The 18,591-nt window shown below is 45.2% G+C and overlaps 2 protein-coding genes across 2 annotated transcripts in view; one reads left to right on the top strand and one right to left on the bottom strand.

Moving 5' to 3' along the window:
* CHD3 (chromodomain helicase DNA binding protein 3) overlaps positions 1–8,363 on the bottom strand; it is a 24,517-nt gene extending 16,154 nt beyond the window's left edge. The window contains exons 1-7 of the mRNA XM_063112223.1: positions 8,081–8,363; positions 3,386–3,498; positions 2,748–2,918; positions 2,394–2,518; positions 828–1,111; positions 460–590; positions 155–305 (exon numbers count right to left, since the gene is read on the bottom strand). Coding sequence (XP_062968293.1) covers positions 155–305; positions 460–590; positions 828–1,111; positions 2,394–2,518; positions 2,748–2,918; positions 3,386–3,498; positions 8,081–8,363 — 1,258 coding nt within the window. The remainder of the gene's footprint in view (positions 1–154; positions 306–459; positions 591–827; positions 1,112–2,393; positions 2,519–2,747; positions 2,919–3,385; positions 3,499–8,080) is intronic.
* Positions 7,887–18,591, top strand: part of NAA38 (N-alpha-acetyltransferase 38, NatC auxiliary subunit) — a 26,914-nt gene continuing 16,209 nt past the window's right edge. Inside the window, exons 1-2 of the mRNA XM_063112226.1 lie at positions 7,887–8,000; positions 9,864–9,954. The gene's annotated coding sequence lies outside the window, so the exon portion shown is untranslated. The remainder of the gene's footprint in view (positions 8,001–9,863; positions 9,955–18,591) is intronic.

Below are 18,591 nucleotides of genomic sequence, written 5' to 3'. Positions count from 1 at the left end.
ACCCCAGTGGAGGCAAAGGGAACAGAGAGAGAGGAAAGGGACGCAAGCAGGAAGAGAGAGAGAGAATTGAATAGAGAAGTCAAAATCGAAAATAAGACATGAAGGAATGAGAGGAAGGCAGACTGACAGAATCAGAAATAGCTAACACCCATACCCTTCTTCTTCTTCCTTCCAGGCCGGCCTCTCTTTAGTTTCTTGGTGCGGACAGGGCCATCAGGCCGGCCTGAGGCACTGTGGACACTGCCACTGTCCAGGTCTGACTCCTCAGCCTCTGGTTCGGGACCCTCATCACTCTGAAAAACATACTGCCCATAGCCCCGTGGCTGTCAGTGAGGCAGACTTGATTCCACTCCCCTCCTTAGGCCTCTGGCTCCCCACTCCAGCTTCCCTCATGTGCCTCTGTCTCTGGACCCCAGCCCTTGACCCCAGATGTTTAGCAGACAGGGAGGGGCCACTCACCGAGCCTCCCTTCTTCCTCTTGCCACCTAGAAGACCTAGTTTGATTTTGAGTGGTGCCATCTTCTTTCCCCGAAGCTTCTTGCGTCCATCAGGTACTCGGGGACTCTTACTCCGCCTTTTATGGCCTGGACCTGAATGAGGAGTTGAAGTGAGGGGAGAAAACACAGAAGTCGTGAAACATCCTGGAATAAGGGAAGTCACAGGAGCCTCTGAACTCCTCTGTGGGCTATCATTTCACTAAAACCCCCGTCCTGGAAAGCGTTTCTCCTCCAACAATCAGGACTAGAAAGACAAGAGTTCTATACTATAATTTGAAGACATACAGTTTGGAGGGTAGGGAGTCAGATATTGGAAGAAGGGGTCCCTACCTTTGCCCTCTTTGGTTTTGGCTCTTCGGATGGGTGGGGGCTGTATATCATCAGCAGGGGGTGGTGGAAGGGCCGGGGGTCCAGAAGGTGCTATGGGGGTGGCCGATGAGACAGCAGCTGACACCTGCTCAGCTACAGCTGCTGCTGCTGCCGCTGCTGCTGCCGCCACCGCAGCTGCTGACCCCTTGAAGGGGTTGTTGGCGCTGAACTCTCTCCACTTGGCCCCAAGGATGGTCATCATCTTAGACATTGGAATCTTAGGATTCTTTTTAGCGATTAGGGGCCTGTAAATATAGAAGCAGAGAACTCGGACCCTTCACAGATGGTCTGGGAATACTGCCATCTCCCCTCATCAATTAAGTCTACGTACATGCTAGGATTCCTGGGTGGTGAGAGTATGTGCTATTAAGAAAAATATCAATTTTAGAAATAAACAAATAAAAAGAAGTTAAAAAAAGAACATATTTTTAAAAGTATAACAAAATTTTAGAAAGGGAAATAAAAATTAAAAGCAGAAAACATAAAAAAAGACAAAACAAAAAAAGAATAACATCAATAAAAATGCTTTGCTCTTGTATACTCCTTTACAGTTCATAAAACATTTTCACATACATCACATCTTATTTCATCCTCACAATAATACTCTGAGTTGCTATGATTCTCTGCATTTCACTAATGAGTTCCATGGGCCCTGAAGAGGGTTTCCCATGGGATGGGAGTCTGAAAGAGACAGGCCATGCTGCTTCTATTCTGGGGTGGGGTGTTAAGCTCTTGTGAGGACATGGGTGACCTGCAGTGCTGACAATAGCAGCACCTATAGCAGTGAGGTACATGAGATAACACTACTAATGACAGCTACCAGTTACTGACCACTCCCTAGCAGCCAGGCAATGACTGTACTGGGCTTTCCATTCATTATCCCACCAAATCTGCACAGGCTCCTATGCGGTATGTACTATTACCACTCCTATTTTATAGATGAGGAAAATGAGGATCAAAGAAGTTAAGTAACTTGCCCAAGATGATACCAGGACCTGAACCTCAGTAGCTGCCTCCAAGGCACTGAACCTCTGTATAAAAGTGCTTCCTCCCCAAGACATTTCCACTATTCTCCACTCTACTTTGAGAGCTGCCAGCAATGCATCCTCCATTATGACCAGGGCCTAAGATGGGGCAGAGGACTTGATAACTGAGCAAAGGAAATTCAGGAACACTGATGGTATCTCTCAGGTCCAGATGAGAGGGAAGTCACGGAGGAGAAGGGGAGGGCTCACTCTATTCTATCCTCACTATATAGTCCTCACTATATTCTACCGCTACAGAGTTCTCTAACCTAGTTCCAGAATCGTGATCTCCCCTACCCCTCAGCCCCTCAGTGAAGGGTTCTTAACTGGAGTCCTTTGGACTGTTAGGAGACCAGGAGTTCTCTGAAATTACATGTGGAATTTTGTGTGTATGTACTGTGAGTTTCTCTGGAGAGCAGTTTCTTAGCTTTCTTCAGGAGGAGGCCATGGCCTCCCTAAAATTAAAAGTGTCTTTCAAGAGGATTCCCCAGTCCTACCACACCTCATGAACTGGCTAAAGGCTTTGTAGTTGGTGAGTGTGTGGTAATCCTCCTCAGAGAACACATGCTCCACATCCTCCAGGCCCCAGGTCAGAAGCAGAGTTGCTGATGACTTCTGTTCCACCTGCTGGGAGAGACAGGGCTTCGGTGAGGTGGGTGCTCCTTCAGCCCCTGTCCTGGGGCCGCCACACATGCCTCTCTTCCTATCTACCACCTTCTCTGGGCTTTCTTGCTTCTTGCTCCATTCTCCAGTGCAGTCCCCATCCCTCACGAACTACAGCCTCTGGGGCTTTTCCTTCCTCTGCACACCTGTCTTTAGTGTTGGTCTCTCATCCTCACTCCCTAATTCTACTCACCTTTTGCCCTCCATCTCCCTCTCCTTTTTTCCGCCGCTTTGTCTTCTTCTCCTTTTTTTCTCGGTGCTTCCGTCTTCGTTTCCGACCTGGTCCAGTTCCGTATTCACTTCCCCCACTCTCAGACTTCTCCCGGTACTCATCTCGCTCAGAGCCAAATTCCTCCTCACTGTCCTAAAGAGGAGAAATAAAAATAACATTTATTCATCTTTACCACGTGCTAGGAACTGTTCTTAGCACATAACATATTTTATCTTTTTTAATCTTCACAACAATCCTATGAAATAGTAACTAATCTATTTTTATCTACTTTTTGCAGATGAGAAAACTGAGGCACAGAGAGTTAAATAAATGGTCCAGGAAGACAGAGGAGTGCTAGGCTCTGAATTCATGCAATCTTCCTCTGGAGCCAGTGCTTTCAGCTCCTTCTCTCTGCTGCTACAGCAAGTCACATCAACAGCTAGGCTCTTCACTAGGTTGTAGTGAGTGAGATTAGGGTCACAGGTCCATGAGATCAAGCCTCCCTGACTTCAGAAAATCCCCACCCCCATTCCCAAGGTAATCAGGACCAGAGAAAATGTAGGTCTCTAGGAATGGGTCTCCTGAGCCTTGCTGTAGAGTTAGAAATTATTGACACTTACAAGCTTCTTGCGTTTTCGAGGTTTTCCTGGCTTGTTCTCCTTCTGCTTCTTGGGTCCTCGTTTTCTCTTCTTCACACCCAATTCTGAGGGCAGCAGCCGAATGTCATCCTTATCTTTGGAGCACAGAGTACCAGAAAACCTAAGCCTCTAGGTTCCCAGTTTCTGAGGCCCCTCAACCTCCCCCCTTCCCCAACTCCTAAATTTCCACTCTCTAGGAACTCAGGCATTAACTCCTCCAAACCTTGTCTCCCCTTCACTAGATGCAAACAGAGAGTGTTTCGAGTACTCTGGGATGCTCTGCTTCTGAATGGGAGGTCAGGGGTCAGAAGGGAAGAGCAGCCAAACCACTCCCTCCTTTCCCCTCCTACTAACAAGGGACCAGGCTCTAGGCCATGGGCTCTGACTGTGGCAGGTCCTTTCAGTCACCGCCAGGGCTCCTCCTGCTTTCCCCCTCGCTTCGCCAGCTGGCATCCTGCCCAGGAACTGGGGAAGCCATGCCCAGCTGCTGGCCTGGCCTGACCCCAGCACTTGGAGTGGGGAGACACAAGCTGGCAGCTCCCTAAGCCAGATGCTGAGAAGAGAGAGCCAAAGGTGGACACCTGGGTTCTCACACTAACACCCTGGGGCCTTGACATGCTTTTTGCCAAGAGGGAGTCCCCTATTTACATTTCCTCAGATAATCACTAAGCATCCTGTCACCCCAACACAGTCCCGGAGCAAAAGAAATTCTCAGCTGGTCATTTTCACTTCTTGCCCACAGGATCATAGTGTCTGCCTCCTTCATCACACACTAACCCTACAGGAGAAAATCTCCGTAATTACCTAAACATAACTACCTCCTCCCTAGTAGTCTGGAATCTGCCTTCAAATCTATTCCCATATCCCTACTCCCTTTGAAAACTCAGGGGTCATGCCACTTGTCCACTGGTCTCAACTTTCACACCGCATTTCGTCCCAGACATCCTGACCCATTCATATATACACAGTATGAGAGACCCAAGCAAAGATATATGCACAGACATACCCAGCATGTGCTTTCTCAAGTGCACACACATACACACATACTCGGAAGCACAAATCCAGAGAACAGCCTGTACCTACTTTTAGCAGGGCTAGGTCCCTGGCTTTCTCTCCAGAGGTCACTATCAGAGGACCCAGGACAGGTTCTTCTCTGATGACCCCCCACCCCATTCTCTGTGAACCCTGCCAGTCTGTGGAGGCTTGGAGGCCAGTTACTCCACATAGAGGAAGACACAGATGCCACACAGACTTGGGGCACTGGGGCCCTGGTTCGCCTCTCTCCTGCAGCAAGCACTAGACTAACCAGCCAGACCTGTCTGGCTCAGGCAGAGGCAGCTTCTGCAGGAGGGGAAAGCCTGGGCTTGGTCCAGCCCCTTGCTCGAGGACACACAATCCTTCCTCCCTCAACAGTCAACGGAAAATTAGCCACAATTAACACCGGAGGCCCCAGTTTCCATTGCCTCAGAATTTTGGCATCTCCTTCCTTCAGAGATACCTTTCCTCCTAACTCCAGCATCCTATGTCCTGTGCAGGAAGACACGCTAGAATTGTTGTGAGTGTACGGGGTGTGTGTGTGGGGGGGTGCCTGCCAAAAGCCCGGGTGTGCAAGCCGAGTGGGGACTATAATAGGAAGTCAGCAACACACCATGCTCCAGCAGCCGGCTCCCCCTAACCCCAGGGACTTCGGTTAACATGAACATGGAAATTGAGGCTGCCGGGGCAGTGGCAAGGGCAGGCCAACTGGCTAAGGATCAGGGAAGTGGCCTCGGTCACCGCCAGCTGGGGGTGGGGCACAAGACGTGGGACCTCACAGCCCGTTAAGTGCACTCCCCACCCCAGCAGGAGATTCCCGAACTTGGACCGACGTCGCTGGCGGGAGAAGCAAAAGAGAACGGCGAGGCGAGGCAAGGGAGGGTAATAAAGCAAATCTAAGTCCCAACCCCTGTCTCCCCAGCCACTCAATGCTGGCCTGGAGCCCAGACTCTCCCACATCCCCGCTCCGAGCGGGGGAAGGCGGGGCGGGAGGAGGCGGGCCCAGCAGCCCGGGAAGCGGGAGGAGCCTCGGCCCGAGCCTCGCCTCCCGCCGGCCCCTCGCTTCTTCTAATCTCACCATCAATCTCTCACACATATATTTATTTTTTCTCAACTTCCCCTCCCTCTCCAACAACGAACCACCATAATAGGTCTGCTGCACATGCGTACTACATGCAGGGGGTGGGTTTGTGTGTTCAGACCTTTTGCAAAGAAACTACCAGAATTTTCCGCACCACCCACAATCATTCCCCACCCCCACCCCCAAGGAATCACGTCTATATATTATGTTATATTATTTCTCTAGACTTGCCAGAAGGGGGAGGGAGCAGAAATGAGTTTTGGGCTTCCTGCTCCCTTCCCCCACCACCACGAGTGCTATTATTTTAAACGTTTAACAATGTAAGGAGACTGAGAGGGGGAAGGGATAAAATTGGTCTTGAGTAAGAATGTGAAACAAAATGGTGAGAATCAAAGCAGTCAGAATGAAAAACAATGGAAATCTCTAATATGTACAAATTCATATTCTAGAAAAGGACGGGGGAAGGCAGCCTGAACAAATTTCCTTAGAGGAGGGTTATTTTCCCCACACTTAAGTAGACAGAAATAATGAGCAGGCTAAAAATATTTTCCCAAAGTTTTACCTCAGAAAGTCATCTGAGGGGGTGTATCTGGGTCACTCATTTGACTGGGAAGGCTCAAAGGGAGATAAAACTGCCGTGGGAGAGCGGGAAGGTGGGTTTTCATTTCAAATACAAAATTTTAAAAGCATTCGATGTTTCTTCTCGTCTATTCAGAAAGCAAAGAGGGAAAGGGGGAAGGAGTATTGACACAAAGACCCACTTCAACCTTAGATTCTTTCATACTTCTTGGTCTCACCCACCCAGATTGGGGATCAAAAGCACCCAAATCCTACACTCCAAGTTCGGGTAGAAATAGGTGAGAACTGCCAATCCCCTAACAGAACCTGCCGTCCTTTCCCCCTCTCTTCAGCCCCTCTGCTGTAGACAACCCTACAAGCACCCCCTCCCCACAGTTATTCATTCTTTTACCCTCGTGTGAAATCCGTGGGCTCTCTGGGACAACTTTTTCAAAACTTTTCTCTTTTTCAGACAAGCCTGGGGGGCGGAGAGACTTAATCCAGCTTTCATTAGACACATCCTTCCCCCGCCCCACAAGAAAGCACCTCACACTCCTTCAAAGGTTGTCTCAACTAGACAGAAACATTTGCCACATAAGCCACACCGACCAGTATGACAGTTTGACAAAGAGCATGATGTTAGACGCCTTGAAGTTCGATGAATTTGCGCTGCATGGCAGCCAGAGGCCTGGGGGTGTGGATGTCCCCTTTCACTTCCCAAGTAGGGGGTGTGGACACTAAGATGCTCACCTATCCTAAAGAAGACTAGAAATCGCTCCACTAGGAGGCTGGTCTGAGTGAGGCCATTGCTGGGCGCCTGACGCGAGGCAGCGGTCTGTCCCCTCCACCACTGGAGAGTGCTGCCCAGAGTGCCTGGTGACTTGTCATCCCGGGGGAGGGGTGCTGAGTGACGGTCAAGCTGCAGAACAGCTGGGTGGGCAGTTCATGCCTCCCAAAGTGTTCAGGGTGTGGGTGGTTTCAGCGACAGAGTGAGTGACAGTGAATGGCAGCCACGTGAGAGTCACAGCTGGGCAGCTCGGCCACCCCAGACTGACGGGGTCATGGGGGGAGGGCCCGTACTTGACACAAAAAAGGCCGGGACAGAGGAGAGATGAAGGGGGTGCAACTGGGGGCATTTCGGTCCTCAGACACTCTCCTCTTGCTCCCCAATCTTAAGTGACTCTGCTGTCCCAACCACAAGCGAGGAAGGGGGGAAGGGTGTAGGATCAAGTCTTATTCCAGGAAGTGGTCGGCGTGGAGTGTGGCCACCACCTGCCCCTAGTCATCAGCCGCCCACAAACATTCACACGACCCCTCCCCCGCGTGCCACCGCACGCCCCTGAGTTGGCGGGCACCAAAGCCCCCGCAGGTGGGGGGGCGATGGACACCGTCCGTCCTCTGCCAGCCCAAGTCCAGAGCGGACGGACTCCGGGCCGCGATCGGCTCCACACTCGGAAACCCCGCTCTCCCTCAGACCAACCCCCCCGGGGCCCGGTGCCCAAGGGGCGCTCTCGCGGCCGCCCCTCCCCCACGCGCCCCTCCCCCACGCCGCCGTCCGGCCGCCAGGGTCTCCGCGGTCCCTCGCTCGGCCAGGGAGGGGGCCCTGGCTTCGCCTCGGCCGTTTCCTGCCTACCCCCTCCCCGCCGAGAGTAAAAAAAAAAAAAAAAACCTCCTCCTCCTCCTCCCCCGAAAGCCGCGACCGAGTGGCCGGGTCCGCGCGCGCAGCTCTCGCCCAGCGCTCTCCAGCCGGGGCGGCGGCGGCGGCGGCGGCGGCGACCGCGGGGGAGGGTGCGGCGGGGGAGGGGAGGAGGCCTGGCCCCGCGGCCGCTGCCGCCCGCCGGGACGGGACCGCCTGGACCGCCGCCGGGCGTCAGGCCCGAGGCGGCGCCCCGCACCTCGGATTCGTCTCCACTCGGTCGCGCGGTGGGTGCCTCGCCCCCGCCCGGCCTCGCGCGCCCGCGGCTCCCAGCAGGGCTGGGGGGGGAGTCGGGGCGGCCGCTTACCTGGCGGCGGGGGCGGCGGCGGCGGCGGCGGGGGCAGCGGTGGCGGCGGCGGCGGCGGCGGCGGGAAGAGGTGGCAGCCGGGGGGGCTGTGGCGGTCGCGGCCCCGGTCATGGCCCGGCCCGCGCCCGAGTACTCCCTCGTCGTCGTCCTCCTCATCGTCCTCGTCCGCCGCCTCCACCTCCTCCTCCTCCTCCTCGTCGCCCTCTTCTTCCTCCTCTTCTTCCTCCTCCGACACCACCATCTCCTCCTCCTCCTCCTCCTCGTCCCTCAGAGGGGAAGCCATCCTGTGGCTCTGGCCCCCCCACCACCCCCCCACCCACCGCCCGCCCGCCTCCCCCACCGCTACCACCACCACCTCCTCCTCCTCCTCCTCCTCCTCCTCCTCCTCGGCGGCGGCGTCCTCCTCCTCACCGCCTCCCCCAGCCCCCCAAACCCCCGGGCCACCCCCCTCCAAAACCCCCACCCTCGGGCCCGCTGTCTGACGAGGGGGGCCAAACCGCCCCCAAAAATTTTCTTGGAGAAAATTGAGGAGAGACTTTTTTCCCTCTCTCTCTCTCTTCCCAAGAGAACAAGAAAAGGGGATTTTTAAAAAAATTATATATATATATATATATATATATATATATATATATAAAAGTTTTCGACTTCTCTCTACCCCCCTCTCCGTTGCTTTAAGTGTATTTAAATTCTGAGGGGGGCGCTCAGAAATATTTCTCAGAGCTGAAGCACTAAGATGGCCGCCTTGAAATTATTTTTAAAACAACCCCCCCTCCAGCACCGCCACCCCCTCCATAAAGAAAGGGAGAGGGGGGAAAATCCCCTTTTAAAACAAAATGGCTGGCTTAATATTTCATTTTTCACCCCCCCATCCTCCTCCCTGTTACACCCCCATCTCCAAGCCTCGACCCACAAATTTCTCCCTTTTTTCATAACTGATTAGTGCACAGATTAATAGAGATATTTTCCTTGTGTACTGAAGTGTGTGTGTGTGTGTGTGTGTGTGTGTGTGTGTGTGTGTGTGTGTGTGTGTGTGTGTGTTGGGGGGGCATGAAGGATTTCTGCATAAAACAAAAATGGCTGCTGTGACTAACTCCCCCCTTATAAAAAATATTTGGGGGGGGCATTAATCAGTACTCATGCTCAGTCTGACATCAGCATAAATTGTTAAAGGTTAACTAGTTAGATACTAGTCCAACTAGATTTAATTTTTTTTTCTTTTCTTCACTAGTCCCTTCCTCCCCACCTCCCTTCTCTAAAGAAAAGCTTTTTTTTTTTTTTTTGAATACTTCAGAAGGGAGTGGTTTGATGTGGAGGTTTTTTTTTTTTTCCCCTTCAGGCATTGAAAAGGAAAAAGATGAAATATATGTTTATATGTAACTCTGTTTCTACATACCTCATTGAAGTGAAAATGCATTTAATTGTGTACGTGTCTTTTAAACGAGAAGTGGTACTGGATTTTTTTCTTCTTTCTTTAAAAAAAGTGATAGAAATCCTAGTGACTTTGGGGGGAGAGATATGAATAGATACGATGATTGAGTTTTTTTCAAAGGAGTCCATGTTTGATTCTCCCCTTTGCCCAGCCTTTTCGGTGATTTATAATTGTTGTAAATTTTATCTTCACTTTTTTCCCCTTGCCCTCGCCCTCCCGTCCCCCAGTTGCTTGAATGTAAAATTCATCTGACTTGAGAAATTAATTTGGGGGTGAATAGAACAGATTTTTAGAATAAAGAGAAAAGAGTCAAGTCAGGATTGTGACATTATTTTTTCTTTTCTCTCCTTTCAGTATAATTCTTCTATGTGATCTCCAACACAAAGTAGAAGAAACTGAGGTACTGTGAAAGAGCAAAGTAACTGGGATTGAGAAAAAAAAGGAGGTAGGGGTTACATTCAGGCGTTTTCATCTAACTTTCTAACCCATGATTTCCAGCTGTAACCCAGTGGTTTTCTTAAAGTGGTTCTAGAAATCAGATGGACAGTTGGAAAGGAGTCCAAAACTAGCTTTCTCGTGCAGAGATTTGATCAGAGAGGTCTAGACATAAAATAAAACGTGCCAATGGAGCAAAAGAAGGACAGCAAATAGCTGTTTCCCCCTTTTTCATTCTTGTCATCCTTTTCTTACTCTAGTTTTCCTCCCATTCTTTTGACCTCACTTTGCCCCTTCCCTTGCTTCCCATCCCATGCCTGTGGAATCATTTCTCAAATGGGTTATTTCTCTGCTTCTTAGGTGTAACTGGCAGCACCCCAGCTTCTGCAGTGCTCAGGAGCACCCTAAAAGGGAGGGGTAGGTGGCAGCAACCAGAAAGTATTAGTGACGGGGGTACTATGCAAATTTTTTGTTTATAAGGCTAAAATGTTCTTTACTGATGTCCCCCCCCCAATGCATTTTATTGAGCATTGGTTTCCATATATATATATTTTAACCTGGCCTTTGGGATTCTCTTGCCTCTGCTCCCATATCATTCCTGTGTTGAATCTAACTCCTCTTCATCTTCCGTTCGATTTTGATCTACTGTCTTCTTTCTCGGTCTCTGTGTACTAGTCCATCTGGGTATCCAGCTCTTTCTGTATATGGGGTTCTCTGTATGCCTCTTTATTTTTTGCTGAGAATGTCTTTCTCATTCCTTTGACTGTCAGGGTCTATCACCTCTAAGTGACTTTCCATCTGTCTTCTTTCTGTTTACTTCTGTCTTCCGGTCTCCAACTGCGTGTGGCTCTTCCTCGTGTGTGCCTGACTTCCCCTCTTTCTGGCCCCCTCTGTGTGTCTGTGGATTATACTGTGTCTGGGAAGAGTGTCTCCACGTGTATGTGGGCCACATTGCGCATCATATGTGCCGCAGTCTCTCTGCCTCTGTGCCCCTTCCCTCTGTGCTGAGCGTCTCTGCCTGCCTGCTACATGTGCCATGATCTGCAGGTGTGGGTGGCTAAAGGTGGCCGTGTGCATCCCTGTACAAACATTCGTCTTTCTCTTGAGTGTGCTTTGCATATGGATTTGCTAATTTGCCTGATTCTCCCTCTCCTTGTCCATTTCTCCTTCTGCCTGTCTGCATTTCTCTCCTGTTGTCTTTTCTCCCTACTGCCCTTTTTATTTTTCTTCTTCTATCCTTGTTTCTGCCTGCCTCTCTACCTGCTTGCTCCTGTTATCGTGTCTGCTTGCCTGCCTGTCTGCTCCTCCCTGACTGGCTGGCAGCCTCTTTCCCTCTCTGGTTGTCTGTCTGCTTCTCTGGCTGTTTGCCCACCGCTCTCTCTCTCTAGCCATCTGTCTCCCCGCCTGCCTGTCTCTATCACTTTTTTAGCCTGCATCTCTTGGTTTATCTACCTTCCATGCCCTGCCATGGCTCCCCAGGTTGGTTTGCCTATCATTTTGCCCTTCTAATTGATCCTCCTCTTATTTATGCCTACGTTCATCATTTTTCCTTGCCTTCCTCTAGGTCTGTCTTCTTGTCTGTCTATGCTACTTGCTTGCTGCTACCCTTCTGCTTAATACTTTTATCTTTTTAGTCTTACTACTTAACAGCTTTTTCTCCCTTGCTTTCCTCTCTGCCAACATCCCATCAGTGGAGATGGTCTCTCCCCCATGCCTCTGGGTAACCTTGTTGCCCCAAAGTCTTATCTGCCTTCTTGCCATATACCCTACATTGTCTTCTCTCACAGTTGCCTCCATTTCAGTTGTCTCTTTTTCTTTCTTTCTGGTTCTTCAGACAGTCTGCCTGCCTCAGACTTTATGCCATGCTCCCATTCTCTCATTGTCATCCTGCCTTTTTTTTTTTTTTTTTATAAGATGACCGGTAAGGGGATCTTAACCCTTGATTTGGTGTTGTCAGCACCACGCTCAGCCAGTGAGCAAACCGGCCATCCGTATATGGGATCCGAACCCGGGGCCTTGGTGTTATCAGCACCACACTCTCCCGAGTGAGCCACGGGCCGGCCCGTCATCCTGCCTTTTTGCTGTCTGCTTGGTAGGCTCTTACCGTCCACATCTCTGCTTGCTTTTCTTTCTTCTTCTTTTTTGTCCCCAGTCAGCTTTTGAATAGATAGTATGTACACATGCTACAAAATTTTAAAAGTAAAAAAAGTATACTGTGAAAAGTAAGCCTCCTACCTATCCCTCTCCCCCACTTCCTGAATTCCTCTCCCAAGAGGCAGCCACTATTTCACATTTCTTGGCTACTGCTCCAGAGAAGAGTCTATACATACACAAATCTACTTGCTTTTTGCTGTACTCCTTTCTACCTCTCTGCCCGTTTTGCTGGATGCTCTTCCTCCTGTCAATCTGTCAGTTACTCCTTCCTAACTTTGCTGGGCTTGCCACCTCTTGTCTCTTGTCTTTTTGATTGACTAGCACTTGTCTTTTTGATTGACTAGTTGCTGGTTGCATGCTGTTACTACCAGTACCTGAGGAGTGCTTAGGAAGGGCTTGCTCTTTCCTAATCTTCTTCCTACTCCACATGGTAAGTTGTCTTGATGACAGTACACCCTTGTCAGTCTTTTCATCACTGAAATGTGTATTAATTGAGAAAAGACATGAAAGCACTGGTAGTACTGAAAAATACCATATAAATACAGGTACAATTAAAAAGTACAGATAGTTTGTAAGCTGAGCTTACATGCACATAGAGTAAATAGAGGTCCACTCTGCTTTTTTTCCCACTTAGTCTATATGAATTCTTTAAAGGCATATGGATCTAGATCCTTTTAAGTTGTTGACCTAGGCCTGTCTAAGAAATCTGTCTTCCTGCTAGTCTAAAAAGCTTTCCTCCTTATTAAAACTTTTCTCCTTTTTCATCCTTCCTCTGGCTCCTCTCACATGCCACCTTAGAGTCATTATAACTCTTTGGGGGAGACAAAGACAGCCTCTAGCCAGGTCTCTTTAAGAAAGATGATGATAAAACTTCTATACACAATGCACTGTTCTTTCATTTCTGTCTTTTTATTGCCTACATTCCTCAAATTAACTGTTTCAGCTTCTATCTCTGTGTCTCTCCCCTCTCTTTCCCTTTCTCCCTCTCTCACTTCTTTTTCCTCGGTCTGTCTTTCCTCTTATCTGTCTGTCTCTGTCTCCATTCTAGCCTCTCTTTCTGATTGGCCACCTCCACTCTCTTCTGTCTGATTGGTCTATATTCCTCCATCACCCCATCTGTCTGCTGGATTCTCTCTGTCTGCTTGCAATAATGTATATAATAGCTCTTTATAAATTATAAAGCACTATGTTGTATAAAACAGTTACCACTTTGTCTTCTTTTACCTTATTGTTTTCTTCATTTATCTGTCTGCCTTCTTTCTGTCTCTCTTCTCTGTTTGCCTGTCTGCTTCCCTTTTGGTAATCTTGCCTGCCTATCAGTCATTTTCCTTTTTCTCACTGCCAGCCTGTCTATATTTCTGCCATCCTTCTTTTCTATCTGCTCGGTTCTTGCATCTCTCCTTCTGTGTTTCCAGGTTTCTCTACATTTCTTTTGCCTGTCTATTCTGTCTGTCTATGCCTATTGTCTTTTATCTATGCCTGTGTGTTTCACTGTCTCTAGTTGCTTGTCTCCCTGCCTATCAGTTTCAATGTGGGCATCACTCTTTGCCTTTTTTCTAACTGTCTGTACTTTAAAAATAAAATAACAAAGTAAAATCCCTTATGACTGATTGGTAAAGGAGAGCATTCTTTTGTTTTGTTTTTAGTCAGAAAACCATTAAGAACAATGAACTCAGACATGCAGTTGTTAAATGTAAACCAGAAATTAGATGGACCCTTTCCCCCAAAAAAAGAATTAGAAAAAAACTGTAAGGGACTCTCAAGCCAATAATAAGATTATTTATTAAAAGCAAAAGCAATAAAATTATCTAAAGCAATAGATTCTTACCTTTTTGGATCATGGTAAGATATAAACCCTTTCCCCAGGGGAAAAAAAGTGTATAAACAAAACATCACTTATGTTTTCATGGTGTTATGAATACCCTGAAGTCTGTAACCCCAGGTTAAAACCCTGAGGTAGGGAACCAATGAGAAATAAGTGATAGAGCACAGACATGTACTTGAGCAACAAGCAGATTGAAGGGTTGAAAAAGCACTTTGCAATCTATGATTTTCCACCCAAGGAGATATTAAAGAGATTCCTAATCGTTTTTTGAAATATATAGGTTAGTGATACTAATGAAAAGCATGTGAATGTTCAGGATATTCTGGACCTAATCATGGAATTCTAGAGATGGAAGGTCATCTAAATCAGTGATTCTTAAATGGCTAGGTAAGGTTGCCACCTGTCCTTCCTGAAAATGTCTGTCCTTTATTCTCAGATTACATATTTCTTGTATTTTTTTGTATAGAATAAATATAAGATATAATAAATACTTATGTATATATATGCTTATATTTGTATGTTGTTTTATGTCATATATTAAAATGTCTTGTCAAATATATATAAATATACATATACATACACACATATGTTTATAATGTTAAAGATATGATTTTTCTTTTCTTTTTTTTTTTTAAAGATGACTGGTAAGGGGATCTTAACCCTTGGCTTGGTGTTGTCAGCACCATGCTCAGCCAGTGAGCAAACCGGCCATCCCTATATAGGATCTGAACCCATGGCCTTGGTTTATCAGTATCGCACTCTCCCAAGTGAACCATGGGCTGGCCCCAAAAATATGATTTCTAAAACTGAGATAGATCTGTATGGAAGAATGTTCATGAATAGATTTGACAGAGAGAGAGAAAGAGCAAAAAAAACCAACTTTTTATATTTACTGTACAATTCGAAAATTTTTCAACACATGTACTTAATCACAAAACATTTTAATTATTTTTATATGAATTAATGGTGATAAGTATATAGGTTTGGATTTTGTTGTTGTTCTTAATGTCCTTACTTAGCACAGTGAAAAGTCAGCAACCCCATGTTGACCACTAACATTTTTTTTTTTACATTTTATTGATTGTTGAAATCTAAAAGCCTAGGATCTACCGCTTTAATTTAACCTCTTCTTGATTTCATGAAGGAGGGAACTTCAGTCCTTCATATATCATATTTATGATTTGCCATACCTACAAAATATCTGTACTATTATATGCATACTATAGTATTTCTCTTTAAATTGATTTTTCTTTAACTTAAATGAATGTCCTTTAAAATGTAAATTTTATGTTACTAGAAATAATATCCATAAATCCTTGATTTGATATGATAATTATGTTTTTTCTAAATTATTTAAAAATACAAAGAATTATTAAAGTAAAAATAAATAAAAATAAAAGCACCTTGCTTGCATGCTACTGATGTACCATATTTTTTTTTTTTTTTTTGTCTTTTTCATGACCGGTACTCAGGCAGTGAATGCACCAGCCATTCCTATATAGGATCCGAACCCACGGCGGGAGCATCGCTGCGCTCCCAGTGCTGCACTCTCCCAAGTGCACCACGGGCTCGGCCCATAAGTACCATATTTTAGGAAATGTCACTTTCATCTAATTTTATAGATAGAGAAACTGGAGCCTAGATATTGAAAGGATTGCTTAAGATAAAGTTAGTAGTTAGGGACAGAACTGAGACTTGAACCTGTATCTTTCGATTTCTAGTCCAGTGTTCTTTATACTGTATACTAAATGACTTCTCAGTCAATGGGATGTCTTAGGGTTTTAAAGAAACTAATATGTGAATTTGATGGTCTCATATAATTATTATTAACTATAACAACTATACCACAGAATTGTGAAAGACCAACTGAATTGTATCTGTTATACATCTAAACTTACATATTTTCTGACACAGAGTTCCACTTCTCACCATCTACTCTAGAGAAAATGTTATCACACTTGTGCATAAGGTGACATGTACGAAGATATTCTTTACAACATTGTTTGTAATAGCAAAAAATTGGAAACACTCTAAATTTCTAACAATAAGGAATAGCTAAATAAACTACACAGCAATTAGGAAAAATGAGTTACATTCATATGTATAGACATGGTACAATTATTTAATATATTGAATGGAAAAAGCAAGCTGTGAAACAATATATACATTATGATATCATGTAGTTTATGTTTAAGGAAACCAAAAACTATACTATTTCTACAGATACATTTATATGTATATAAATGCCTTTAAAAATTCTGGATATATACATACCAAATTGGTAATAGTGGTTCCTTTTTGGAAAGAATTGTCAAGGGAGATTTTTAGCTTCATTGATAACTTTGAACTTTTACAGTGAGAAAATATTCATTTATTATTTGTGTAAACAAACTTAAGTAGCCTCATTGATCACATTAGAAAATGGAGCCAAATGGGATTCAAAAGTAGTATTTCTCTAAAGAAATCATTCCTCATTAGTCTCTAGTTCTTCAAAAAGAAACACATTTAAGCAAAGTACAATCAGTAGATGTAATATAGCTAACTACTTTTGAAAATATTAGTGTGGTTTCACTTCAAAGACTAGTTAAAATATGAGGAGGAAAAAGGGAAGGGGTACATAAGAGCATGTATAACATGGCACCATTTATAAAAGAAAAAATATGTGAATATCAGGCTGGCTGGTTAGCTCAGTTGGTTAGAGTGTGGTGTTGCTAACACTAAGGTCAAGGATCAGATCCCAGTACTGGCTAGACAAAAAAAAAAAAAAAAATTCTTCTTATTTTTGGAAGAATAAGAAATTGTAGAAGTTCCCACTGGGAAGGGGAACTTATTTTTTCATTGTGCATCTTGAAAATTGTTTAATGACCATGAGCTTGGCTAGGTGGAGGAAGGAGAGACATTTTTTGAGATTAGACATAAACACACACAAGGAGTTACTTAACAATATGTGATTGTGATGATTGCTATGGGCTGCAACATCTGAATGTTCAGAGTAGAGAGATCGGGGGTGGGGGGAGGGTTGTGGTGGAGCCAGTGAAGAACTTTCATATGGAGTTGTATTTGAAATTGTCCCCAAACATAACTAGGATTTATATAGCAGACAGGAAGAGGAAGGGCAGTCTAGGTTGAGTAAGAGTGTATTTAGCAGTTAGTATTGTGGACTTCATCTGGCTCAAGTGGTAAGTTCATGATAGAAGTTTATATATATAGTAGGGGTTGGTACCTCTTGAAAGGGTAAGCATTGTTAGTATATCAAGTGAAGAGTAGAGGCCTGAACCTTGGGGGAAGTTTGAAGGATGGAGGAATGAGAGGAGAAGCCAAAGCAAACAAGTGTTTAGAGTGGTAGGTGTACCAGATAGTAGTACTGTGATAGAGTGAGAAGACAGCTTCCAGAAGGGAGACATGATTGTTGATGCTAGATGCTTTATGGAAGTCAACAAGAGTATAAAGTGATAGGTCCTCAAAAAATTAACTGTAAAGTTACTGTATGACTTAGCGATTTCAATGCTATGAGTATACCCAAGAGAATTGAAATATATGTTCACATATAAACTTGTACGTGAATCTTCACAGGGGCATTATTCATAATAGCCAAAAAGTGTAAACAACCCAAATGTCCAGCAGCTGATGAATGAGTAAACAAAATGTAGTATATCCATATAATATAATATTATTCAGCCATAAAAAGGAATGAAGTACTGATACATTCTACAACATGGATGAACCTTGAGAACATTACATTATGATAAGTGAAGGAAGCTAGACACTAAAGGCCACATATTGTATGATGCCATTTATATGAATGAAGTGTCCAGAATAGACAAAGTCATAGAGGTAGAAAGTAGATGAGTGGTTTCCAGGGTTGGGGGGAGAGAAGAATGGGGAATGACTGCTAAAGGGTATGGGGTTCTTTTTTTTTTTTTTTGTCAGCTGGCCAGCATAGGGATTGAACCCTAGACCTTCATGTATGAGTTTCTTTTTAGGGTGATGAATATGTTCTGGAATTTTGGATAATGGTGATAGTTGCACAACATTGTGAATATGCTAAACCCCCCTGAATTGTACACTTTATTTTATTTGTTTATTTGTTTGTTATTTTTTGGAAGCTGGCTAGTGCAGGCATCCAAACCTCTGACCTTGGTGTTACAACACCATGTTCTAACCAACTGAGCTAGCCGGGCAGCCACTGTACACTTTTAAACAGTGCATTTATGGTATAAGAATTATATCTCGATTTTTTTTTAAGTGCAGACCCAGAAAAGCATAGTATTTGTAAGTTGTTCACCTTTAAAGCTAGTTTTAGTGAGGAAGTTAAATAGTAATTGAAGATAGTGAGAAACCATTAAAATGTTATTTATAGAGGTTTTCAATTTAAAAATTTTATGTATTACTGATAACTATTTCATAGGTTCACCTCCTGACACCTCCATTAGTATCCTGAATTTTGTGTTTATTAGATCTTTGTGTCTCCTTTGGGATTAGTTCCCTTCCCACTTGTGAATTCTTAACTTTGAAAAATTTCAAACCTACAGAAAAGTTGAAAGAATACAGTGAATACCCAGGTACTCTTCACCTAGATTTATTAATTGTTAACCTGCCACATTAATGAAAGTTCTTAGTGGCATGAATAAATGCTTATGATCAAATGTAAGTGAATAAGCAATATAA

The sequence above is a fragment of the Cynocephalus volans genome, chromosome 10 (genome assembly GCF_027409185.1).
Source record: "Cynocephalus volans isolate mCynVol1 chromosome 10, mCynVol1.pri, whole genome shotgun sequence".
NCBI lineage: Eukaryota > Metazoa > Chordata > Mammalia > Dermoptera > Cynocephalidae > Cynocephalus > Cynocephalus volans.
Note: the sequence above shows the minus strand (reverse complement) of the source record. Positions and strands in the feature narration are given on the sequence as shown.